The 27,469-nt window shown below is 37.7% G+C and overlaps 1 protein-coding gene across 2 annotated transcripts in view; it reads left to right on the top strand.

Annotated features, from left to right (window-relative positions):
* Positions 1–25,629, top strand: part of KLHL15 (kelch like family member 15) — a 32,248-nt gene extending 6,619 nt beyond the window's left edge. Inside the window, exons 2-4 of one of the 2 annotated variants that reach the window (XM_044235920.1) lie at positions 6,504–7,215; positions 22,923–24,014; positions 24,329–25,629. In XM_044235920.1, the coding sequence (XP_044091855.1) occupies positions 6,511–7,215; positions 22,923–24,014; positions 24,329–24,340 (1,809 nt within the window). In that variant the 5' untranslated portion in view covers positions 6,504–6,510 and the 3' untranslated portion in view covers positions 24,341–25,629. Of the gene's footprint in view, positions 1–6,503; positions 7,216–22,922; positions 24,140–24,328 lie in introns of those variants that run through there. The other variant, XM_044235919.1, reaches the window with a different exon arrangement.
* The last annotated feature ends 1,840 nt before the right edge of the window (positions 25,630–27,469 follow it).

Below are 27,469 nucleotides of genomic sequence, written 5' to 3' on the forward strand. Positions count from 1 at the left end.
GAGAGTGGATACTCTGGTTAGGGCAGAAAAACTTGAAGAGCCCATAAAAGCTAGAAAATTATACTTGTGTGATGAGAAAAAATGGAAAATAATGCCATTACAAAATGAAGTCCAGGGTTTTGACTACCATTACATCTACTCTCTTCTAAACTTAAATTGTGATAAACCCTAGGGAGGTGTGGGATCTGTAGAGGTGATTTTGAGGGGTATCAAGTTCCTTTGGTTTTGTGAATGATAAATAGGCAAGAGTTGGACAGTGGAAGCCAAGATTGAGTGACCTCTGGTGGAGTGCCTTGCTCTGGGGTAGGCATTTAAGCAAATTCGTTTAATCACCACCACAACTCAGTAATAAGGTGGTGGTGATAATTCCTAATGTGTGGATGGATGGAAACTAAAGTCAGGAAGTTAACTGAAATTCTCCAGGTCATGCAGCGGTAAGTACTAGTGAGCACTCTTAATCTCCAAAGTTTTGCTCTTTGCAACAGAATACAAGTTTCTTTGTATTTTTTGCAAATCAAATTCCAATTTTATCTAACTAGTTGCATGACCTTGAAAAATTTCACCCCTCAGCCCTAGTGTGTTTATCAAGTTAGAGTTGGACTTCACTGATAAAGACAGGTTGGGGTTTGAAGGAAATGCTATGGCTAAGGAGAAGGGTTTTTCCAGAGACAACAGGACTCTTAAAGGGTCAGGTCTGTTAATACTGGTTCCAGTAACACCAACAGAAAGGGCGTAATAAGCCCTAACATTAGGGTGTCCTTAAGGGCCACATACTGGTCTCAAGTCTTTACGTGTAATCATTCATGTAATCCTCACAGCAACCTATAAAGAAGGTTCTGTTGATATTGATGTCGCTTTTTACAGATCAGGACATCAGAGCACAGAGAGAATAAATAGCTTGCCCCAAGGTCACAGCTGGTAAGAGGCAGACCCGGGATTCAAACATGGCACCTTACTCCACACCTGTACTCTTAACTCACTACTTCCATTTAGAGATTAAATGTTGGTCAGTTAATCACTGAGTATTTTACTATTTTCTGCTTATACACATGCTTCCCATTAAAATGCAAAATACTGTTGCTGCTCTAAAGCTGTTAGTCTTATTGATAGATGCACCAAGCTTTTTTATGTAGAAAAAAAGTTACTGATATGTTCCAGCTATCACAAATTAGTTTTAAGAGTCAATTTAGATCAAGTAAATTTGACAAATGTGCATTGCTAAGACTTGAGAAATAACTATAGTTTATTTAGTCTGCATGCCCGCATTAAGTGCATTATACTTCTGGAGGAGAATAAGTGAGAGTTTTATGACTAAAAATTTTGAATTCATCATGTTCAATGTTCTCAGTTTTAGATGTACACATATAAGACCAAGAAGGTTTGAGTAACTTAAAGTATAGAATTTCTGTTCTAAAACATATTAGTCAGGGACCTTGATTATAATACGAAGGAAAAAACCCACCTAAGTTAGTAAAATTGGAATTTATTCTAAGCATGGAAGGATTTCTTTTAGAATCCGGGGACAGGAATAGAGCTGGGCCTAGCAGCGGGAAAAATGAGGGTATTGGGGAGCACTCCCTGTCCTCTTGTCTTAGCTTTATTCTTCTTTCTCAGTTCACTGGCTTTCTCTGATAGCCAAGCCAGCATGGCAGGCAGAAGTTGGTGCCCACAGCTGCTCTTCGACATCTTCTAGTCCTAGTCATACACAGTCGGTGTGCCTCTCTTTTTCCCTTTTCTAAATTCTTGACAAGAGAGAGTTCATCTTGATGCCTGCTTCCCACCCCAATCTGACCTTATGTGACTGGATAGGATCACAGCGGGGAAGCTGGCCTACTTGGAGTCCCCCTTAGTGGGCTGGGTGCCCAGAGGAATACGAATGGGTGCTGTATTTTTAGGGTCTTTTGACTCCCAGTTTCCCAGTCATTCTCCTTTTCTTTTCTTTTTTTTTTTTTTCCCCCTTGCTTCTTTGCCCTGTGGTGATTCTCCCATAGTAAGTATCTGGAACCTAGATTGCTGCTTTTGAGAAAGCATGGTTTCTCCTTTAAAAAAATTTTTTTTTTAATTCAAGTACCATTAACATACGGGTGTATATTGGTTTCAGGTATACAATATAGTGATTGAACAATTTTATACATTTCTCAGTGTTCATCAAGAGAAGTGTACTCTTCATCCTCTTTTTTTCCACCCATTCACCCCACCAGCTTCCCCTCTGGCAACCACCAGTTTGTTCTCTGTATTTAAGAGTCTGTTGTCTCTTTTTCCTTGTTCATTTGTTTTTAAAATTCTGCATATTAGTGAAATCATATGATCTTTGTCTTTCTGACTTACTTTACTTGGCATTATACCCGCTAGGTCCATCCATCTTGTTGCAAGTGGCAAGATTTCTTTTTTTTTTTCTTTTTTATGGCTGAGTATTATTCCGTGTGTGTGTGTGTGATCTATATATGTATAACTCTACGTTCTTTATCCATTCATCAGTTAGTAGACACTTAGGTTGCTTCCATATTTTGGCTGTTGCAGATTGGTACAGCCATTGTGGAAAACAGTATGGGGGTTTTGCAAAAAATTAAAAATAGAATTACCATATGACCCAGTAATTCCACTTCTGGGTATTTACTCAAAGAAAACTGAAAGCATGAATTCAAAAAGATCTATGTACCTCTATGTTTACTGCAGCATAGTATCTCTTTTTAAAAATTTCCTCTAGATGGAACCTTTTTGTTTGAGACCTAATCTGATAGTGACAGCTGTTGAATAGAGAGGGTCACTTTGACAAGGAGTGAAATATATGGTATTTTAGGCACTATCAAAATAACAGATTAATAAAAGACAAAGTAGTCTACTCTCAAGTATATGAATGCTAACGTCCAGTCTTGTACTGCTGACTCTTCATTAAATGTGACCAATATCTTGACTGATGTTAGAGTGCTAATTGGTGATCCTGAGAAAGATAATGAAATAGCAAATATTTTATCGGTTTAACTTACTGTGTTTTTTTTAATTCCAGTTATTCTGAAAATTGATCATTAATGTGATGTGGGTAGTCCTCTATTAACCATAATGTTTGATTATTCAGATACCACACTGTATGATGTTCCTTTTGTTCCCAGTGCTCAGTTATGTACAGATGCCTCATATCACTTGGAAAATTCTAAGCTCTAATTCTAATTTTACCTTTAAAAAATAATTCAGGAAAAAAAATCCTAGTAGCTTACTTTAATCTTGAATGTATTAGTAAAGTTGTTCTGCCAAGCATTGCTTACAGAGTCTAAAATATTTTATATCTCTTTTCCAAATGATAAACAGCCCTCTTGTGTTCTGCCTTTCCAAAATGAAAGTATAGCCTTTAAATTAATGGAGTACTAATAAAAAAAAACTTGATAATAATTTCACCTTATGCATATTTTGCTGCCGTAGGTAAGTAAACATACTATGTCATTTAATCAATAATACTTGAAGGTAAGTTAGGGACAAACTGGGACAAGAGCACCTAGGATGCCTCTTGGTAAGATGGGGAATACGGAAGAAAGAACTGATTGGGAGAGGGTAGAATTATGACTATTTTTAGACATGATGATTTTGAGATCCCAGTGGGGGGGGGCACTAAGTATCTAGCGGACCATTCACCACTGGGACAGAGGTGGTCAAGGTATGGGTAGAGGTGGGTAATAGGAGAAACCCTGGGTTTAAATGAAGTCATTTAAGGAGGCACAGTGTTTAGATGAGAAGAAAAAAGGTCTGAGAACAGAAGTCTGGGGGGACACCAGTGTTCATTCCAGAAACATGAGTCCAGGGAGGAGATTTCAGAAGTAAGCAGCCCAGGAATAGAAAGACAATTGGGGAAATAGTATCCTGAAACAGAGCAAGTGATGAGCCAAGGGAGGAAGTCATACTGCAGAAGGATTCTGAGAAATAGGGGCCAGTATATAATCAATGGATTTGGCAATTAAAGGTTTTTTTTTAAACCTTCAATTTTTAAAAAAAAATTTTATTTTAAACCTTTAATTTTTAAAATGAAATTTCAGTTTTTGTTTTGTTTTGTTTTTATAGATTTATTTATTTATTTATTTGATAGAGATCACAAGTAGGCAGAGAGGCAGGCAGAGAGAGAGAAGGGGGAAGCAGGCTCCCTGCTGAGCAGAGAGCCCGATGCAGGACTCGATCCCAGGACCCTGAGATCATGACCTGAGCTGAAGGCAGAGGCTTAAACCACTGAGCCACCCAGGCGCCCCTGAAATTTCAGTTTTTAAAATGAGATTTTTAGAAATGAAATTTCAAAAACAATAGTACACTTTTGTGGCAGAGAGATTAGAAAACACAATTTAGCAAAAGGGAACAAATTAGAACTGCTTGATATTCTACCATCCCGAGATAATCATGTTTAACATTATGTTCTATTATCCTTTCAGACATTTTTCTTGCTGACTAACAAAGGATTTTTTTAAAGATGACTTTAGACTGGGATAACTGCTGAATCAATGGGTTAATAGGTCAAGAAATTAAACATAGGGTATCATAGATAACATATTGATGAAACAAAGTAGAAAAATACAGTGATAGCTTACTCACTAGGGTGGAGAAGTAGTGCTTTTAGCATGGCCATGGAAGCTGCCTTTTCATTGCCACATCGGAGGCCTCTGCCAAATCCAGGGTGCGGGAGGGATTCCTGAAAGGCATATACAACTCCATGCCTACCACAATGCCTGGCACACACTGAGACGCTCTTACGGTAAGGAAAGGAGGAGGTAATGGTGATAGAGTGGGGGAGACCGGAAAGGAAAGCACTTGGGAGATTGGGTCCGATACTAGAAGGTCTAAGCAAGAGAAGGACAGAAAGTAAAGTTTGGGATTGATAGGCCAAGTGAAAAGAGAGATGAAGGTTAAGCCAGAATGAAAATTTGACAGTTGAGATTTTAGATGGTAACCGGTTTTAGATTGTGCTGCATTCTAGCAGGTAGGGGAACACGGTTTTAAAATGGAGTAAGGCGGGAGGTTGTAGGAGTTGAGGTGGCCAGGGAAGTTAGACTTTGTGGGTTTTGTACGAGTGATCTTATGTGAGCATTGAAAAGCTGGCGAACAGGAGCCTTAGCCGGATGCCAAGGTTGTCCATGAACATGGGGGCAAGAGTCATTGGTGAGGATGTGGGTATGTGATCAGTGACAAGGAGCAGTAGAAGATGGATTTTTATCTGAGCGAAAGGCCATGTTTTAGAAAAAGGACAGTAGAAACCTAAAAGAAGGCTTAGAAGGTAGGCTTAATAAGCTACAGAAGAGTATTTTTTTGTATGTTTAAATCAGACTGTGGAGAAAACTTTGCGACCAGCAGGAGCTGGTAGGGGAGTTTGTTTACTCTGAACCAAGGTTCCACAGGGCACAGACGAAAAGGGTAGGGAGGGAATTGGGGGTGGGAGGAGGCCCCGGAGCTGTGAAGGATGAGAGGAGAAGATAAGTGGCCCTTGGCCTGGCCAGCAGGGTGGAAAGGAGAGTAGTTGTGTGAAAAGGAGAAAATTACTTTGCTTCAGAAACAGTCTAATAAACTCAATTAGTTTATTCTGCCCTAGAAGATCTAATTATCATTCCACTCTCTTGGCTTCATTTCTCTGATATGCAAAAATGTGCTTTCATTCCTTTCAAAAATTTACATATTTATATTTTAAATATATAAATAACATGTGATCATTGTTTTTTTAGAATAAGGTTAATGAGGTAAGTAAAAAAGAGAAGGGGGTAAATCTCAGTTTCTTGAAATCTTCCTACCCGTGGATATCATTTTGGTATCTGTTCCTCCAGACGTTTTCTTATCTCAACATATATGTGTGTATTTAATTTTGGAAAATGCACCAAGTAAACTGCAGTTGTCTGCTTCATTGTTTTTTCATGTAACAATACCTAATAAACATCCTTTGTCAGAATAGGTAGATTTCTGCCATCGTTTTTAGTTGTTACAGTACTCCATTAGAGAACTATACCACATTTACTTCATATACTCTGTTGTTGGGCTTTTGAATATTTTTCCAGTTTTTTATTATAAGTAAGGCTAGAAAGAAAAATCTTGTGTGTACAGTTTGGCATATTTATCTGATTATTTCCTTTGGGTAAGTTCCTAGGTTTTTTCAAGGTCAACAGTGGTACTTTTTGGTTTGATTTCTTTTTTGTTGCTTTTTCTCATAGTTTAGCATTTGGCTGACAAATCCTTTTTGTGTTGATAATTTGGGGACATAGTGAAATATATTCGGTGAACAGTGTAAAATCAGCGGGCTAGGCATATATTATTTGTGAGTAAACAATTTACCATCGTTTGATCGATACGTAATAGACTTTTTCCCCAGGTAGGGAAGCCAAAAACATTAGCCTGTAAACCTTTAGGTTGTCTTCTCCCAAAGGGCTTGTACATTTAAGACTTAGGCAGTGGAATTGAGATAATTATGAAAAATTGTTTAAGCTCTTAAGTTAATAATACATGGAAATGATTAACACAGTTTTCTTTGATTACCTTTTTTCCAGGTGATTCATGGCAGGGGACGTGGAAGGATTCTGTTCCTCCATCCATGACACCAGTGTCTCTGCCGGGTTCAGAGCACTGTATGAGGAGGGATTGCTTCTTGATGTCACTCTGGTTATTGAAGATCATCAGTTCCAGGCCCATAAAGCACTCTTGGCCACCCAGAGTGATTACTTCAGAATTATGTTTACTGCAGACATGAGGGAGCGAGATCAGGACAAAATTCATTTAAAAGGTCTAACTGCTACTGGTTTCAGCCACGTCCTTCAATTTATGTATTATGGAACTATAGAACTGAGTATGAATACTGTTCATGAGATCCTTCAGGCTGCCATGTATGTTCAACTTATAGAAGTGGTGAAGTTCTGCTGCTCTTTTCTATTAGCAAAAATCTGCTTAGAAAATTGTGCAGAAATTATGAGACTCTTAGATGATTTTGGTGTAAACATCGAGGGAGTCAGGGAGAAGTTGGACGCCTTTCTGCTAGACAACTTTGTGCCACTCATGTCCAGACCTGACTTCCTGTCTTATCTGAGCTTTGAGAAGCTCATGTCTTATTTGGATAATGATCATCTGAGCAGGTTCCCAGAGATAGAGCTGTACGAGGCTGTGCAGTCTTGGCTGCGGCATGATAGAAGACGCTGGAGACACACCGATACCATCATTCAGAACATCAGGTTTTGTTTGATGACCCCATCCAGTGTGTTTGAGAAGGTTAGTGCATTTGAAAGCAACAGACAGGACTCACCATTTAGTTGAGGCAGTATGTCTTTATAGGTAAGATTCCCAGGCTTGGTCAGGAGCTAAAAAGAATAGTTTATAAGAATAGTTAGTGGATAAGCAGTCTAATGTGTTGTAGCTTGTACATTTAGGTTTTTAAAAACACATTTTGTGGGGGAAAGAAGAACCAGGTAGGTAAGTAGAGTAGTTTTGTTTTAAAAAGTACGTTTAAAGTTGAAGCATAATTATTTAATCCAAAATACTCCAAGTTTGCTTTAGCTTTTCTTTCTTTTCACAAAGTAATTAAATCTGAATTGGGTCAGGTTAGCTCCGTTTTTAAAAATTAATTTAAGTAATACACGCAGAAATTAGAGTTGAGAGGAGTTTTTGTAGTTTTGAATGATGTACATTAATGCAGTTTTGTATTCCTCTAAAATGTAGTGAGTAAACATAAAATAGTTCTTGAAAAGCAGTAGGCCCTAGTGGTGATGCTTCTCTACCTTACCTCGTTGTTTCTTCCCTATGCTTAAGTAGTTCTGTTTTTCCCGTTTCACTATGAATACTAACTAAATTTAACCATGAAAACATGTTTATGTCTAAAACCATTGTTTTGGCATTTCTAACTAAGTAGATTATAAATCCTCTGTCGACGTTGATCAAAGAGCCCTGTGCACATTTTACCATGTAACAGCTCTGTTGTTTGAAAAATAGTCTTTCTCCAAAACAGCCTTGGCCTTTTTGCACACAAGCATCTTTCATTTTTATATCAGAGTCTCACTTATGATCTTTTCTTGCCAAAAGGAGAGAAAGCAGTTTCAGTAATTGCTTAACTTAATTGGTTTCTAATCATACGGTTACCTCTGGGGCTCTGTTTACCTCTTGCATCTTTTCCTCTTTCTAGAAAACACACTTAAAGCTTTGGTTCAACACCCTTCGTGTTAAATAGTTCTTTAGCTTTAGTTACCACACGTGGTGATAAAAATATAATATTTGCAAAGGAGGGTTGTTTATACCGTTTGAAAAATAAACAGATTTGCCCCTTCAGATAACACTCAGCAGCCTAGCATGTTTATCCCCCCTTTTTTAAATGCTGTGAAATATCATTAACTTACACTTTTAATAGAGAATCCAACTTTATGGGATTTTATCTTTGTTCTCAGAATGCACTGGATCTGGCAGAAATAACTGAAACTAAAGAATACATTGCTTAATTACTTTTTGTTGGGTGATAATCGGCCCCACGTCAACTATGTCAATCATTTGTCTCTGATAACGATTTTTTTCCTTACTAATGTTTTTATTGTACTCTTTCTCTGGGGAATCCTGTTTTGTCTTTATGCACTAAATGCAAATGCTCTCCCACTGCTTAAACAAAACCCTCGAACTTTAGTCTAGATGGAAGTACTGGTGAAATAAGAAATAAAATTTCTCCTTCTGTGGGACAATATGATGGATAATTGTTAGCAGTAAATGATTTTTAATTGCTGAGTGCTGAGCCTTTTTATGTTCTAATTACCAGTTCAAGGTGGTCAGTAGTAACAGTGGCTGAAATGAAAGTTAATACCATCGGGTAGTTTTGTAAATTACATGAAACATCTCTTGTACCTTCTGATGGATTTTGTTTGCTTCTGTAGCATAGGATGTGATTATTCACCACTGGCTCAGGATTGGGTAGATCTCCTCAGAATAAAAATGTTAAGGCTTCCTTCTTGAGTTAATTTCTTAGGAAAACTTCATAAGGCCCTGGCCAAAGAGGGAGCTTTGTTTTTTTTGTAATATAGAAATCTTTTAGTTTTATTTTAGTAATACTGGTAAGATCAATGGAAAGTAGTCAGTGATTCTTGTCTTAGTGATGTATGAGAGTTACTGCTTATCATAGTACTCTGTGGCTTTCTCTTCTATTTTACTTCCAGTAGAGTTTAACATACATTGTTATGTTAGTTTCAGGAGGAATGTATGGCTTTCTGAATGTTGAGAAACATTTTTGAGAGCTTATCTCTAGAAATAAAACTTCATAAACCAAACTTAAATGGAAAATTGGGTTGGGAAATAAGAATTTGAACTATTTTGCACCATACTATTTTGAGCTCCCTTGAAAATAGGGCCCATCCATTTTTCCTTTACTTAGTATGCTGCAGGTCTCAAACAAAGCCATTTTAATATCCATTATATATGCACACTGCCAGAAAGGGCACAGAAATAAAGACATGTTACATCTGTGCTGGTCCTTTTTTAGTATGAGAATCTACATAGGGAAAAGCATAGGCAGTTTTGATTTGTGGTTTTATCCTATTTGCTGAAATTTAGAAAAACAGAATATTGATAGGCACATTTTATTTTTAGCTTTAAATTATTAAAACTTCCTATGACTTTCTAAACATTAAATGTCTGAAAGAATAGTGGAATGATCACCCATAAACATATCCTTTAGGTTAATACTGTTATCATCTTGCCGCCTTGGCTTTAGCTGTGTAAAACCATTTCAGAGAATGTTGTAGACATTATGACACTTCATCCCTAACTGCTCAAGCGAGCAGCTCGTCTCCCAAGAGTGAGGAAATTCGACATAACCATAATACCATTGTTGAAATTAACAATAATTCCTTAATGTCATGTAATAGGCTCTTCATTTTGTGATTTTTCTCACTTGTCCCCTAAATGTCTTTTTTTTTAAGCTGTTTTTTTTAAAAGGATTTAATCAAGGTTCATACAGCATATTGGATTGTTGTGTCTCCCTTTGAATCTGGAACTCTCTCTCCTTTTTCTTGTTTATGATGAGGATGTTCAAACATGAAAAGATGGAAGAATAGTATAACATAACTCTGTACCTGTCACCTAGGTTCCAGAACTGCCCTACCCAAATTCAGTGCCATTCCGCTTAGGTTAATCAACAATAATATCATGTGATAGCTAGTCCATATTCAAATTTTCCCATTTCTCAAAGTGCCCTAGAATCTAGTCATTATTTATGTATTGCTTTTGATTATCACATCTGTCTAATCTTAATCTAAAACAGTCCCGCACTTTTTTTTTTATTTCTGAGAAAGGTCAGATCTCTGTCTTAGTGTGTCCCACATTCTGGATTTGTCAGATTATTTCTTTGTGTTGGTGTTAACTTAGTTCCTCTTTTCCTTATGTGTCCTGTTAACACATCTACTTTTCAGCATTGTGTTTTTTCAGGAACAGTTACAGGGCAATATTGTTGTAATGCCAAAGAAGTCTTGGCACTTAGCAGCTCTAATCAAACTTAGAATTTACCATTTTTTTTTCCCTTAGGAGGCTAAGTAGCCTGATCCTATGACTAAGGTAATCAAGAATCTTATTCATAGTATTATTAGACTTCTTTTAGATTCTTAAAATTTCCCTCCTTTAAAAAAAATGGAGAGCCTTTCCATTCAGTTTGATGGGATTAAAACTAGCTGAAGTCAAGATTTAAAGATTACTCTCTAATAAAAACATTAGTGTATAGCTATGACCCTAGAACTGCGTTGTTCAGTAGAGTTACTGCTTGTGGCTACTGAATACTTGAGATGTGGCAAGTCTGAATTGAGATTTTATTACGATGACAAAAAGGGTGTAAATAACCTCATTACTCATTTTTATATTGATCATAGCTTGAACTGATATTTTGGGTATACTGGGTAAAATGAAACACATTATTAAAATCAACTTCATGTGCCTCGTTAGTGCAGTAAGTAGCGCATCAGTCTCATAAAATCAACTTCACCTTTGTACTTTCTTAAATGTGGCTACCAGAAAGTGTACAATTAGCGGCTCACATTTGTGGCTCTTTATATTTCTTCTGCACAGCGCTGCTCTAGAAGTTTAAGGAGTGAGTTGTTCATCAGAAATTCTCTGAACAAGAATATGGTAAACAGTCTTTCTCACATATTAGACCCTTTTCCTGGTTTCTCAGCCTTGTAAGATGTTCTGCAGCTCTAATGTTGAATGAGCTTACCTACCTCCCTATTCTTTAGCGTGGCTGATGAGGTTAACTTGAATGTAGCATCTCTTTGTCAGGATCCCGACCCTGGCCTTAGGAAAATAAAAAGCAAGTGAACAAAGCTTGGTGGAAGGAACCTGTGTGGACTTTAATTCTTTCTTTGGTGGTAATGAACACATCTGAACAGAAGCTTCGTAGTGAGGGAACGGGGCCTTCCGCCTCTCATCAGGGAATAGCCCTTTTCGTTGCGGGGACCGGAGTCTTGTCCTCCAGCTATGCTGAAATCTTTGAGTTTATGCTTCTGTAGTATCTTTCTCCCTCATCCTCTACTTTTCTCCCCAGCTGAAAACAGAAGGTCTTAACTTTTGTACTGAGTACTCTGTGGGACCATCACCAGAGAGATCGTGGGTTCCAGATTTCCTCACTGAGTTCCTTAGAAGCCACTAGGGTTAAGCGCACGCTTCTGCACCTCACAGTCCTCTCCCTCCCTGCTCTAGCAGCCCTCGTAGGAAGCCCTTGGACCGGGAAGCGAGCAGACCTGGGTTCCACTCTGAGCAGTGCCACTTGTTCTGGAATAAGATTCCTAACTTCTCTGAGTCTGTTTTTTTGTTGTTTTTTTTTTAAAGATTTTATTTATTTATTAGACAGAGATCACAAGTGGGCAGAGAAGCAGGCAGAGAGAGAGAGGAGGAAGCAGGCTCCCCGCTGAGCAGAGAGCCCCATGCGGGGCTCGATCCCAGGACCCTGGGATCATGACCTGAGCCGAAGGCAGAGGCTTTAACCCACTGAGCCACCCAGGCACCTCTCTGAGCCTGTTTTTTAATCTGTTAAAGGGAACTAACCTGTAGACTCAACCTTTGTATAGAGCTTTTGAGGCACAATCTGACATATATAAGGTGTTCTGGCCCAGCTTGGGTCATTTAGAAGTTGTTAGATAGTCATGAAAATTCAGTTTGTTTGCATGAACAAAATACAGCCAGAGAAATTTAATGGCACTGAAGAAAGTACAAGGTGTGGGAAAGCTTCCAGATGTGCAAGCCCAATTCTGGGGATTTCGATGTATTATCAAAGAAATTAAATTTAAAATTTATTTCAAAGGAATTTTAAGAATTTCAAAGAAATTTTAAATGTACAATTTATTTCAAAGAAATAAATTTTAAGGATCTTGTCCTTTTAATATAGTTGTTGAGGAGGTCTTAGATTCCTTTTATCTCTAGTGGATTGTTTTTTTAAGATTTTATTTATTTTACAGAGAGAACGAGTAGAGGTAGTGGGAGTGACAAAGAGAGGGAGAAGCAGGATCTCTGGCTGAGCAGGGAGCCCGATGCTCAGCTCAATCCCAGGACCCTGGGCTCATGACCTGAGCCAAAGGCAGACGCTTAACTGACTGAGCCACCCAGGTCCCCTCTGTAGTGGGTGTTTAAAACAGACTTCATTTTCAGTTTTTACTGACAAACGTCTGTGGTGTTTTTGTTTTTTGTTTTTTACTAGCTCTGAGAGTCTTGCGTCTGTTAACAGAGATAAGGCCTGACATTTGTCATTCTAATTCCAGTGATGGGAAGATTTAAATAGTTTAAACCTTGCTTTCTTTGGTTTTTTGGTTTTTAAAAAAACAATTACTGCTTTATTGAAAACATTTTGTGAAGTAAATATATTTGGCAAAATGCTATTATACTTTTTTTGTATAGAAAAGATCTTTTTAGCAAAATTGTTAAATTATTCATTTACATACCCATATGTTGGTTCTTTAGTACAGTGTGACATTTTAATATTTTTGAACCTAGGGCATCTTCAATATCATAAATATGCATAAGGTAAGAGTGTGCCAATGATTCCCCTTAGAAATTGTATTAATCATAATCATAAAATCTTCCAGTTTTTCAAAAGGAAGGAAAATCTTTCAGTCCTGTAAAGATTAAAAATAACACATTTGTTCAGCTTATAATTAGGCTTTTACAGTTGGTTTTTCACTGGCTGTTCAGTAAGGGAACAGATCATAAAGATGTATTCTGCTTTATTCTTAATGTTTTATAAACTAGCTTGTGATAGTCAGGTTCCCTAGTGTGCTTTTTTCCTCATGTATTAAGTGTAATTCATCATATGGCCCCAAATTGGGGTTTATGTAACTTTTAAAGAGCAAAGCTAATGTTTTAGTGAGAAAAAAGTTCTCTTTTACTGAGAATATATTTGGATTTAAAAACTGTATCCGCATTTTATGAAAGCTTATTATAGAAACTTTTACAACTTTGAGATAATTTTGATAGTCTGCTGAAAAAAACCCAGCTTCATTATTAGTAAAAATTAATCCTAGTATCAGAATAAAACATGCTACAGAAGAACTTTCTAATACCTTTTTTTAAAAAGGCTTTAACTTAAGGTGCAGAATTTGTGGCTTTAAAAGCTACATGTTAAAATGGGGGTAAGGTGTCTAGTGCTCACCTTGAGAGGGAAAGAATTCAAGGATTATAAATTAAGTGTCCCAGTATACCTTGGATACTGAAGAATGTTAGTAGCTCTCAGAACTGGTCTTCACAAAACACTGATAATCTTCCAAATATTTTCTCTGTTAGCATAGTTGATGTAGATAGCATTAACAGTGGACTGTGTGACACATAAGTAAATTGATTGTCCTTAATGTCACACTTGGATGGTGTGATATTCCAGTTAATTGAGGTGCGGACCACTTGTAACGACACTGTATGGGTACGGTTGCATCTTTGTAAAGTGTAGGTGCTATATGCCCTCCAGAATTCCTTTACTTAGATACTGTGACATGTTTTGACTAATCTAACACTTGAGCGATCCACAATTTCTGTCCAGCAGCCAGACCATTATCTGTAGTGTTACCACAGTTCAGCAGAAAACTCAAAGTTTGTTTCTAATAACTTCAGCTACAGCAAGACAAATCTAGAGGAAAAAACAGAAATCTGCTTCTAACCCTCACTGAAGTACATGAGAAACATAAGCAGTGCTTTATTCGACAATACAAATGTTTGTTTGTTTGTTTGTTTGTTTGTTTGTTTTTACAAAGCTAGTAACCTAGATTTCAAATGTGAAATTTGGTTAGGGTTCCTAATAAGTTTGAGTTGTTTTTGAAGAAGTTTAAAATCCCCTTTGTATATTAAATAGTACTTACACAGCTATAAACTTGAAATTGTTTAAACTGACAGCTAGCTCACTTGCCCCTTGGAGTAAAAGCACAGAGATAAGCGGGTTTTCTGGTAGAAGCTAGGTTAATAGGTTAAGCGGACTTTCACCATTCACTTGGTGTCTTTTTCTGTATCCGTCTCCTTGTTACCTACCCCTCTTCCCCAGCCCCGTGGACTTGGATGATTTTAATTAACATGGGCAGAGTTCTTAAAAAATCACCCAAGGTGTTTTTCTCCTCAAGTCTTAAGCCCTTTATGTAGGGGAGTAGAGTGCTCTTGTTTCCTACCTTTGACTTGCATTCATCCCAGGTTCGTAGGTTCCTGGAGGGTGCAGTAATTCACAGTGTGCACTGCTGTTGGATTCCGCTGGGAGAGAGACTTTGGTGGGGGGTGTATGAAGCCAGCAGGAACCTAGTGAAAACAGGAGTTTACAAATTCAGTCTTGCTGATTTTCCTTTTAAATAAAATAAATGGCTAAAGAAAACAAAGTCCTAGAATTGGAAATTAACCACACAGGAAGAGATGGAATACAGACAGCTACATTGACTTGTAGAAGGAGAAAGTTTTTTTAATGAACGGAAGAAAAAGGAGGGAGAGAGACCAAATGATAAGCAGAAATCAGACAAGATCGGAGAAGTTAGAAAATGGAGACGAGATTAGCAGCAGGAAAGGAACAAGGGCAAATACTAAGATTTTAGGCCTTAAAGTTTTAATTCTCAGATTTAATATTTACTCAGAAAATGTTGCATGTGTCACAGGTAAGCCTTGCTCATTTAGAAGTTAGTTTTAGGATTAAACCTTTTTGGCTTTCCTTCTGTTTTACCATATTTTTAAATAAAATTACAGTATTTATGTAGTTGAAAGTATTTCCATAAATAGGAAGAACTTTAGGATTTAGTTGTACTATCTAAATATAACTATAATGAAATAATACAATGGACTTAAGGGGCTTTCTGGAAATCATTTTCTACCTTTTTAGGCTTGTGCACACTTAATTTCTAGTGGTGTTCTATGACTTGGTTGAAATTGGAAGGAAATTAGACTTTCTGAGCATACTTATTTTTGAACTACATATTTTTCACTCTAGAAAAGTTGAAGGGATAGACCACTGACCAAATGGTGCTGAAACTTGTATTAGAGGGAATATTACGTTGAGGAGAGGCCTCTCCCTCACCCCCCACTTACACTGGTTTCTCGACTTGGGAAGTTTTGTTCGGTTGCCTGCTTGAATAAGAGGTAAATCCTGGGGCGCCTGGGTGGCTCAGTTGGTTGGACGACTGCCTTCGGCTCAGGTCATGATCCTGGAGTCCCAGGATCGAGTCCCACATCGGGCTCCCAGCTCCATGGGAAGTCTGCTTCTCCATCTGACCTTCTCCTCGCTCATGTTCTCTCTCACTGTCTCTCTCTCAAATAAATAAATAAAATCTTAAAAAAAAAAAAGAGTTAGGTAAATCCTTACTAAAATTTGTCTTTACCGCTTGGTATTTGACTGCAATTACAGTATTACTGAGAGGATTTGTGCTTAGCAGGAACTGATTTTTTTTTATAGCCTTATCCTTGGTCGTTAACTCAGTTTTTCAGGACAAAGGGATTAATTAAAGGTATTTTGCACCTAGCTTTTTTGGTGATGATTTTAACATATATCAGTATAAGCTTCAGTTCTGAGCATGATTTTATAAAGAGACTTCTCATACTAGGGTAGATGCTTTTGTAATACAGCACATAAAGACTGCTCCACGTTTTGCTGAATATCAAAATAATATTAAATGTAGCTGTGGTTCCCAGAGGTATAATATGTTTTAGTAGATGCTTTGTTTCTGGATATTTCTTTTGAACAGATTGAATTATGGAGAGGGGATTATAAAACTGATAGCCAGGCCTGTCTTCCACATGACACCTTATACTCATCATTCTGAAAATTAGGTTAACATTTTGGGATATAGGAAGGGCCTTAGGTATCTTCATGCAACTGATTCTTTTTATAAGGAGAAAATATCTAAACCAGAGGCTTGTCCATAATCACAGTGACTTGGGGACTGTGTCAAGCCTAAGATCTGGGATCTTTAGTTTGGGGATTATTCCGGTCCCCAGTGGCACTTCCCACCCCCCACTGATGGATAAACTAATAAAAGGCATGAGGTTTTGTTTAAGTATATTGGGCATTTGAAAAAAAACATTTTGAAAGGTGAAATAGCTGATAATATCTTAAATTGGCTGGCTGAAGGCCTAAAATAATTTTAGACTGTAGCCAGCTATTTTTTCTTAAATATTTTATTTTTCAGTAATTTCTCCACTCAGTGTGGGGCAGGAACTTACGACTCTGAGATCAAGAGTCACATGCTTTACTGGCTGAGCCAGTTTTAGTAGATTTTTTAAATTGCAGATTTTTAATCAAACAAAAGTAGTAAGCTCTGTGGAAATGGCTGTTTTAGTTACATCGCCAGTTCTGTTTTAATTCTCAAAATTCTCAAAATATATGAATTACCTTTACAAGATAAAAATTTAATGAATGGATGATGTAACATTTTGACAGTGGAGGGAGAAACATGGAATTTTTGGCCAGTGGTAATGTCTAGCTATTATTTCTTCACCTGAATATATATTTATAGGAACCACATTCCAATTTAATAATTTCTCACATTTTCTCCTTTATATGCACATACACAATTACATTAAAAGATCAGAGGAAGAAATGGCCAATTTAGGATTTTCAGATCACTGTTTTTGAGAGGTAACAAATTTAATTTTGTATTCAGTATAAGAGAAGATGCTTTTTTGTAATGCAGTTTTTAAGTATCAAAGTAAGAAAAGTAATATTGAATATATTCTAAGTATTAAGACAGCTTTTTTTAATCCTATGAAAGGATAAGGAAAGTTCTTTAGAACATGAAAGAAATGTCATTTTCCCCCATATCTTGCTTTTGGAAGCACCTGATCTACAGATAAACTGTTAGGTGGGGAGTGAATGATGGGAGAAATGCTTAATGATAAGCCACATGTTTCTTTTTTGATAGCTCCCTTTGTTAATGCATTCAAATGACTCCATTCATACAGCCCTCCACCTTTTGTTTTAAAGCAGAGTATCTGTAATTACTTTGTCCAGGATTATCAAAGAGGCATTAATTCCCCATTTCTTTGATGAAAGAAGAAACTAATTATAATTATGCTTATTTGTATTATTTGGTTTCAGAGGAAAATTGTAGCCCTGGGAAAGGGGCAAGGTAGATCTAGAACTTTGAGTTGTGACAGAGAGGAGGAGCTAAATTTCTTTGGTTAGAAGATGTTCTTGGGTATAACCTACTATCTCAAAGACACAGCTTCCATTATTGGGGGCCTACAGGTAGAACAGGCTGGATAAAGATATGTAGCTGTGATGTGGATTTTAACAGAGTTGAAGTGACTTTTTAAACTCTTTGGAGCTGGAGTTTCAAAGGAAGACAACAGAATGGATGGAGGGAGAAAAGGACAAAGGGACCCAAAGGTTGGGTAGAAAATGAGACAGGAGAATGACTAGAAGAAGTAGTTAAGCTGACTCAGTTTGATGGAATCTGTAAGAGCCTGGGTTTGGAATTTGGAAGGCTATCTATCACACAGGCCGTGGTGCCTCATCCTCATGTGACACCAGGACCCCTCCATGGCACTCCTGATACGTGGTCCCACCTGGATTACCTCCACTGGCAGGAATGCTGACTCCAGAGGTGGCAGTCCTGACTCGGGGAGAATAGGTACCCATACCCTTCTTACCATAGTCCTTGTTAAAAAAAAAAAAAAAAGCCAAGTACAGACCTATATAGAACCCAAAAAGGGGCAACTGCATGTTGTATGTGTATACATATGTTTTCCTCTGAATATACTGCCAGCTGTGTAAAAGAGTCCATTTTTATTTTTTGAGAATGTTATACTCTTCTGCAGTTTTTATCACTTGACATTTGAACAGCTGTGTTCATGCGTGTGGATTAACCTCCTCCTTTTTAATGACTGCATATGGTAAAGACTGCATACGAGAGTTCAGCCAACCAGTGTCTTATTTGTGAGATATTTGAGTTGCCCTGGTTTCTGTGCTCCTAAAATAATGTAATGAACATCCATTATCTTGACAGTTCTAATTAGAAAGCTTTTCCCTATGCTGGCCCCCAAATCTTCCTTCTAACTTCCACTGACTGGTCCCGAAAACGGTTGCCATCTTTCTCGCGAGTTTTCTCTTGAGTTTAAACATTCCTTGTCAGTTTTACCATTTTTTCATATGGTTTGGATCCCTTTGCTGTCTGGGATGTGGTCCGCTTTGTGATGTCTAAATTGTAGTGATGGAACTCAGCCCTCTTAGCTGTGGTTTCACCAAATGGAGAGGATGGGATTGTCTGTTTTAATTCAGTCCATGATTTTCCTCTCCCCTATCACATTGTTAGTCTGTATTGAGGGTAGTCAGTTATAGCTTTCCAATGGAGTTTATGGATCCCTGGAGTATTTGACAAAAGCTGTGGACTTCCCACCCTCTCACTTTACTGCGCCCCCACCCCCCCGCTCCCGGAATGCATTAACACAAGTATTTCTGAAGTTTTATGTGGTTCATGGGTCCCTGGTGTTTCTCTTTATCATTGGACTTGTTGATTACTTTGCCACATTCATAGGTTCTCTCATTCTCTGCCAGTTCTGTTACATCCTCATTCAACTGGAAGTGGTCAAGGTTTGGCATTGCTGGGTGAGTCCATGCTGCCTCCCAGCGTGTAGCGCTTTCTTATCGCGATGTTTTTTAACAATACAGATCAGCCTCAGGCTAACCAGTCCGTAGTTTGGAAGTCTGGCTTCTAGTACTTTCCCATTCATGATTCCACACAGATTACGAAAAGCAATTAAACAGTCTTATCTGTGAAGCCTCTCAGGATCCCAGGATGTGATTTTTGAGATCAAATGACTTGAATTTAATGAGAATATCTATCTAGTTTTTCTTTTTTTTTTTCTCAGCCATCTTGGATTTAAGTTTCTTCTTAGTCATTGTGTTTGATCTTCAGATTAGAAAGAAGAAAACATCCTTAGCCAAGAATGGAAATAAAATAGGAGAAGGCTATTTGTCTTTGTTACTATTACATTAACCACCCCATCCAGGAGGGGCTTCCCTTTTGCCTCTACTTCTTTTTACTCTAACCTCCAAGACGCCATTTATTCATTATCTGGCGCTTTGTAAAGTCACAGTTCATCCTGAGGCTTTAGCCTCGTTTACAATATGCTTACAGCTCCATTTCACCCTTTGTAATACTTGTTTTTTGTGGGTTGTTTTTTTTTACCATCTGTTGTCAGTGGTTTTTTAACATCTGAATTCCAGAAAGTTCTCTGTGCAGCACATCAGATTTTTTAGATACTTTCCCCTTTTCTTCCCCTCATCAGTGTGTTTTGCAATTATGCAGTCAGCATTATGCTTTTGAGAGCCTCCAAGCCTTCTTGAGCTTCTTTACACAGTTTCCGATCTTGGAATTGATCCTAATTTTCCTTTAAAAAACTTGAAATCTGCCTATCCAATATGTGCAACATTCCCCTTCCCTTCTCGATTTCCAAATGACATGGCTGCTTTCTGTAAAGCTTCCTCCTCCTTACCAATCATGTTTTATTGAGGAGAATTAGGTCCAGAGTAACAGTTTCTCTCCTTTCTCCTCTTACTTTGGAAAGACTGAATTTTTATGCAGACCAAAAGTACATCATTAGACGCACTGACTTAAGCGGACACTTTTACAGATGTCCACTGGTCAGTGATGGTAGCTAAGAATGGCTGTTCGTTGTACATTGCCACATGACAGGTACCATAGTCTCCTTTTCACATAGATGATCTTGCTTGTCTCCTGCCTTAGGGTTATGAGCCATAGGTACTAGTATTGTTTTCCCAGTAATACAGATGAGGAAATGGCTATAAGGATGTTGAGTTACTTGCCCAAGATCCCACAACTCCTGAGTGCCAAGGTTGGATATTTTCTCTACTGGATTCTTAATCGGCTATCCTGGGCAGCTTGACGTGGTGCTTAATTACATTGCTGGAAGGGATTCTGTTACTTCCCAACCTGTGTAGCTCTCAGGCCACTGGCTGTGCACAGTAGGCACTTAAATATTTAATTTGAGGTTTATGTTTCTTGTTGATTTCCAGGGTATTGCCTTTTAGCTCTTGCAATTAAGAAAAAGGTGAGGAAAAATGGGTGAGATACACCATTAGGCAATTCATAGAAGAAATGGAAAGACAAAAAGATGCTCGTTTTTCCTAAGCAAATGTGTATTTGATGGTTTTAAGAGACCCGGTTTTTAAATGGCAAGACTCTCTTTGTTTATAAATATGATACATAAAAAAGAATGCAGAGATGTTTGTGAAGTTTCAGAGATAATCATTATTAACGCAAGTAGGCATACACAAAATCTTATTCAGTTGAGCTACCAGTGTACAATTGCTTTTTTTTAAAAACTGAATCTATTGTGAACATCGTTCCATGTTAATAAACACTCGGTGATGATGGCGATATAGGTTTCCATTGTTTCTCCTAAGTGATTGAAGCTCACTTCATTTCCTTTGTTCTGTACGTTTTTATATGTGAAGCAAAAGTAGAGGATGAGACTTCAGATCTATATTTTTTATTATTAGACTGTTTATTGAAATTACTTCTTCACCATTCATTATTTGATCTCTTCTACATTAGGTGTTTTGCTGGGAAGAGTGGGGTTGGATGTCCAGTCATTGTGATCCACGCAATTAATTCTTTGTTTCAAGAACCATTATACTATCTTTTCTTTGAGAAGGGTCATTAGGAGAACTTGTTGAACATGTATGTTAAGTGTTTTAATAAATGAGTTTGTCATTTAAAGAGTTTTCTAGTGAGTAGTGGAAGCTGTGCAGTAACCTCTTGGAAGTAGCTTTGGAGCAAGACTGCCCTGGTGCAAGTTTCAGATTCCTGCTCTATCAGTTTTAGTCAGGTAAACAATTTGGGCACGTCACTTAAGGGTCTACACCTCAGTTTTTTCATCTTATAATTGATCCTCATTTTTTTTTTCAGAAAAATAGTGATGATTGTTACTCTCTTATGGGAGGAATAATTTAACTTGAGATATTACATGTAAGGCCTCAGTGAAGTATTGATACCCATTTTGTCTCTTTTACGCAGTAAGACAAGGAATTCTCAACCTTTTTTTGTGCTGTTTACTCTTTCGCTACCCTGGTGAAACCCACGGAAGGACCCCTTCTCAGAATAATGATATTAAAGCCATAAAGTTCAGTGATTGGGATTACAAAGGAAGCCAATTATATTGAAAGACAGTTACCAAAATACCTAAAACACATTTGTGGTCCTTTCTGTTTCAGACTTTCTTTGGACCGAGGTGGGGAATGAATGAGAAAGATAGGGAAGAGGGAGGAAAAAGGGCAGAGGTAGGAAAAGAAGCTCCTAAGTAAATGCCTGGTGCTGGCTCCCTCCAAAGCAGTCCCCCTGGATCCCCCACGGGTGCCTGGACCTCGCCATGTCCGTGTCCTCTCAGCAGTTCAGATGGATCACCAGTGAAGTGGAATGCCTCTCCCGTGTCCCTTAGTTGACAGCACTCTCCAGAGCACCTCAAGTCTAAATTCTCCGATCAGTCAGAGTCCTCGCTTTTGTAACCTGTCCCTACTTCACGTCAGTCATGCACTTGTGCCCATTTTCTCTCTCGATATCTGATTTTCCCCTTGACGTGGGAGACTCTCATCTCATCCTTGTCATTATGACACGGGCTTTTTCTTCGTGGTTGTCCAGCTTCCTACCTCTTCCACGAGGCAGCCCGTGTTTTGGGCCGGTTTGGTATGTTCCCTGTCTTCACATCTGCAGCACTCAAAGATGGGCTGTGCGCTCTCATTCCCAACCGTCAACCGCCTCGTTCGCTTGTTGGCAAATCTGTGTCTATTTTCATTTCCCCAAACATATTCGAAGTTCTTTGAGGAAACAGACCCCATCTTATACTTGACATTTTTGTCTCCCTATGGAACTTAGCACAGTACTTTAAAGTGCTTCATAAGATCTTGGTTAAAAAAGAAAATCCTCACAATGAGGTAGTTCCAGCTCCAAAAACAAAAAGGAAAAAAATTGGACCTTGTCACCTGCTTGATGGTTGTAGGAGTTGCTGATATCCAACCAAGTCTTTATAGCAAAAACCTACTGAAAATTTTGTGTCTTCTAAAATTTTTACTAACTCACTAACTTGATTACCCAAGTTATTCAGTCATGGTTGCTCTTACAGTGTTCCTTGTGGTTAAGGAAACCATGGCCGTGACTCCCTCTACTGTGAAACCTCTGTCTGTCCTCATAATCACCACTTATATCCCAGGGCCTGACATAGCATAGATGATTAGTACATTTTGCTAGAGGAATTTAGCTTGTGCCTGGAAAATAGCTTGTTTACTTTGAAAGACTTGGGACTGTGCATAGATTATTATAAAAACAAATATATAATAGCTTTGTTTAAAAAAAGTATGTGATCTTAACAAGAAAAGCAGTTTTAGTACAGCAAGCCTTAGATCATACACTAGTCTCCTTAGTTGGCTTTGATATTTTTTTTTTTTTTTGCCATTGATGTTCTTTCTTTTGGTTAAATTATTTTACTTGTATTCTTAGGTTAAGACATCCGAATTTTATAGATACTCCCGACAGCTGCGCTATGAAGTTGACCAAGCATTGAATTACTTTCAGAACGTTCACCAGCAGCCTTTGTTGGACATGAAATCCAGCCGCATCCGCTCTGCCAAACCCCAAACTACAGTATTCCGAGGAATGATTGGACATAGCATGGTTAACAGTAAAATCCTTCTCTTAAAGAAGCCAAGAGTCTGGTGGGAGCTGGAGGGCCCGCAGGTTCCTCTGCGCCCGGACTGCCTTGCTATCGTCAATAACTTCGTGTTCTTGTTGGGCGGGGAAGAACTGGGCCCAGATGGCGAATTCCATGCTTCTTCCAAAGTGTTCAGGTATGACCCGAGGCAGAACTCTTGGCTCCGGATGGCAGACATGTCAGTGCCACGTTCAGAGTTTGCAGTTGGTGTTATTGGGAAGTTTATTTACGCCGTAGCTGGCAGAACCAGAGATGAGACTTTCTATTCAACCGAGAGATACGACATCACCAATGATAAATGGGAATTCGTGGATCCTTATCCAGTTAACAAATACGGACATGAAGGGACAGTGCTCAACAACAAGTTGTTTATCACCGGTGGAATCACCTCATCTTCCACCTCCAAACAAGTGTGCGTGTTCGACCCCAGTAAAGAAGGGACCATAGAACAGCGGACCAGAAGAACGCAAGTGGTTACCAACTGTTGGGAGAATAAGAGCAAGATGAATTACGCAAGATGCTTTCACAAGATGATTTCTTACAACGGCAAGCTTTACGTCTTCGGTGGTGTCTGTGTGATCTTGAGGGCCTCTTTTGAGTCTCAGGGATGCCCTTCCACAGAAGTGTACAACCCAGAGACTGATCAGTGGACCATCTTGGCATCCATGCCAATTGGCAGAAGTGGCCACGGTGTGACTGTGCTGGACAAACAAATAATGGTTCTCGGAGGCCTTTGCTACAACGGTCATTACAGCGATTCCATCCTTACTTTTGATCCAGAAGAAAACAAGTGGAAGGAAGATGAGTACCCGCGGATGCCCTGCAAGCTGGATGGTTTACAAGTGTGCAACCTGCACTTCCCGGAATATATACTGGACGAGGTCAGGCGTTGCAACTAATGACATCTTTCTCCCTTTAAAAAAAGCCAAACAAAAGATTTGTTTGTGACAAAGTAGTTAATTAAAAAAAGTGAAGAAAAACCTCACCAGTTTTACTATCAAAGCCATTGGTCTAATATCGTAAAAAATTTTTCATTCTGTGCTAGCATCCGTTTTTTTTTTTCTTTTTAGTGGCCTCAAACTCATGCAATAAGTTCATTCTAAGCGCTAGCTCTTGAAACTACTTCCAGAAGCAGTTTAATAGAGTGATCCACTTATCTGGGAAGTTGATTTTATGCTTTAAACATTTCTTTCAGATGTCAGCGTAGGAGTCCTGCATCTTCTAAGAGAAGACCTGATAAGTGTCACTGGATGTAATTTCGGTTCCTATCTCAATCTGAAATCTTTTGGAACGTTTCAGTGTATTACAGTCTGTTAGACCTTTTGGTTTTATAATTTAAGTTTAAAACTCTTGACCTTTTTGCATGGCTATTTGCTGAAAATGCAAAAATATAAATTTTCTACAAAGTTAACTTTTTTATATTCAAAACACTATTTCTAAGCTGCCTTCTCTTATCTGCATTGTGTTAGTGAAAGCATATCCATACTTGCATACATCTTACGAACATATAAGGCACATCTCCTTTTATGCGTGGTTAGGATTCTATATTTTTAAGCTAGTGCACTTGCACACACAGTTTGCCATACTTGTTGAATTTTAGATGTAACGTCTTTTCGTGTATTAACATTTTTAGAAAGTTAAAATAACTGGAGTCCTCATTGGTATCAAAGTAGCCTATCTTCAGTCCATACTGATTCAGTAATATTGGAACTCCGTGTATTCCTGAAACATGTATGGATTTCTGAAAACTAACATTTTATATTTTCTTTTCAAAAGTAAACGTTAGTGTTCCTTATTCAATGTATGTCTTCTTTTTGAAAATGTTTTTCTTTGCAGTCTGTTTAACGTTACCCTGTTTTTAGTGAGAATCGGAGTGGTAGACGCAGCCCGGGCCTTGCGGCGTGCAAGCACTTTTAAAGAGCATTTAGGTCATACCAGACTCCTAAATAGAGGCCCCTTAAAAGTAAGTGCAACTCCCATTCTTTACACTCAGTAAGGCTGCTGCGTCTGTTATTGAATGGAAAGTAGCAACTCGTGGAAAATTTGAGCTCATTTTTGACGTAGAGGTAAGAAACAGAATTATAATCTTACTGGTCATATCTACTTGTTTATTTAGTACAGAATACTTAGTGGCACCGGGGATGTAAGCCCCCAGCCTTTGTTTTATTTACTGAAAGCTACTAGCATGAAGGATAGTAACCTCAAAGTTCAGAACAGATCAAGAATAACTGTTTAAAAGCATTTATAGTAAGTGTTGTAGGATTAGCCGCGCACCTTTCAACTCTTTAAACTCAGAAGGAAGAACAAGATTAAGCAAGAATAACCAGGGAGTGGATCATTCACATGGATGCCATTTTCTCCTGAGTAGAGTCTATATCTGATACAGACTAGTTCTACACTGGCAAAACTTGCCAGGTCTTAGGATATTGGTGCAATATTGCAATGCCTTCTTCTATGGCTGTTGTATAAATTTTCTAGTTTCACTTTTTTTTTTTTTTTTTTTTTTTTTTTTTTTTTTTTTTTTTTTGCTGCTGCCACCACTGAACACAAAATGGAAGGGTGAAGTCACGGAAATGTGAAGACTTTTGGGTTTTTTGGTTGTTTTTTGTTTTTTTTTGGTTTTTTTTTTTTTGCGATTAGATAACTATGAAAAGAACACCTGATTTTAAAACTCCAAAACCGGAGACATTTGAGTTTAAGAAACAGTCAGGTACACAAGTAGTTTTTGAGAAAGAGAAACATTGGCATTGGTTTTAGAAATCAAGTTAATGATATTCTTTTGTATATGAGACTTAAATTTTTATTAAGTGGTTCTGTCATTTACTTTCACTTTCTAAAAACGGAATTCAATATCTTGTTTGCCATAGTAATATGAGTAAAAGTCTTTTTCTACCTTTTAAAAAGCATTTTTAATCATTTTACTTTGAAAGTTAGGCATTAGGTTAGCCATTTAATTCTTTTTCTAATACATTAGTTGGTTTAATGTTTTGTGTGTGTGCTGTCTTGCTTTAAAGAAAAATAACAATAATAACGTCTTCATTATTTTCCTCATCGTTGTCTTTTGCTGGAAAAAACCGAGACAGGGGACCCCATCAGGCTTTTATACTTCACACACCAGTGGTGGTTCTCTTTAATTGCTTAGGTATGACTTCATAGCCCTAGTGAGGGTAAAGTCTGGGCAAACAGTTGCATATTCTTGGTCTCCATTCTCAAGACACAAGACCAAGATCAAAGTTCACATTTTAGAAAATTTCTGAAATCTTAACTTGAACTAACTCTGGGTTCAGCTTCACACATAAGTCATGTCTGACCTGATGTTAGCTGTAATCAGTTTTGAGCTTTAAGAATAGTTGCTATTGCTTGGGTTCTGAATGTATTGAGAAAACTCACCTGTTTATATGTAGTGCTAATATAGGTTATTTTAAATCCATGATTAACTTACATTCCCTTTTAAAATTGTGGTTTAATTGTTGAAAGAGATTTATTTTTGTTATACTAAACTATGGAAAATTTTTCCATAGAATTTTTTTCAAGTTTATTTGTTGTGTGCTTCATTTGGAACCATTTTTGTTAATATACATTGTATGTGCTCAAAATAGTTTTTTTTTTTTTTAAATTCAGTCAGATTGGAAACTATACAGTATAACTGTTGTGATCCTTGTGTGTTTTCACTTTACATTTTAAACGGCAGACTTTACAAAAATAGCCGATTTTCATTAATTACATCTTAATTAGAAATGTTTGTTCTCCATATCTTTGATCCTCTCAGTTTCGATTTTAGTCTGTTTAAAGAAAATCCTTGCACTACAGCCATTTCATAAAATTCAAGATTCTCACATTGAAGGTTTTATATTGGAAGAAATACTACTGGTTTTTAAAAAAGCAAAGCTTAATTAATAGAACTATTAGCTTTTCTTGAGACAGCATTCTGTGTGTCCTCATTCCTCTGCTCTGTGTGCGTGTTACTCTAATTTGTGAAATATTGACTGAGCCCTTCACTTATCTTTTCTAAAGCAGCACCTTTGGACACCTCATTCTGGGAAGCCTGCTCGAGTCATAGTAAAGGACACACACATTTGTGTGAGGAGAAGTGGTAAAAATGGAGAGTTTTGTCTTAATTACATGAAACTAAGCTTTAAAATATTTTATAACAAATTATTTGAGCTGCATAATCTAAACATGTCAAACGTTCAGTGGGACTATTTTTATATATGTATATGTGGTTGTAGGTCATAACATTTCAGTTTATAATATAAATTGATATTTCAGTTTATAAGCTATCTCAGAAAAGACTAGCTCTTTTGAGAATACATAATTTAAAGTTTTAGACTGAAGT

This window comes from Neovison vison, chromosome X (genome assembly GCF_020171115.1).
Source record: "Neovison vison isolate M4711 chromosome X, ASM_NN_V1, whole genome shotgun sequence".
Classification (NCBI taxonomy): Eukaryota; Metazoa; Chordata; class Mammalia; order Carnivora; family Mustelidae; genus Neogale; species Neogale vison.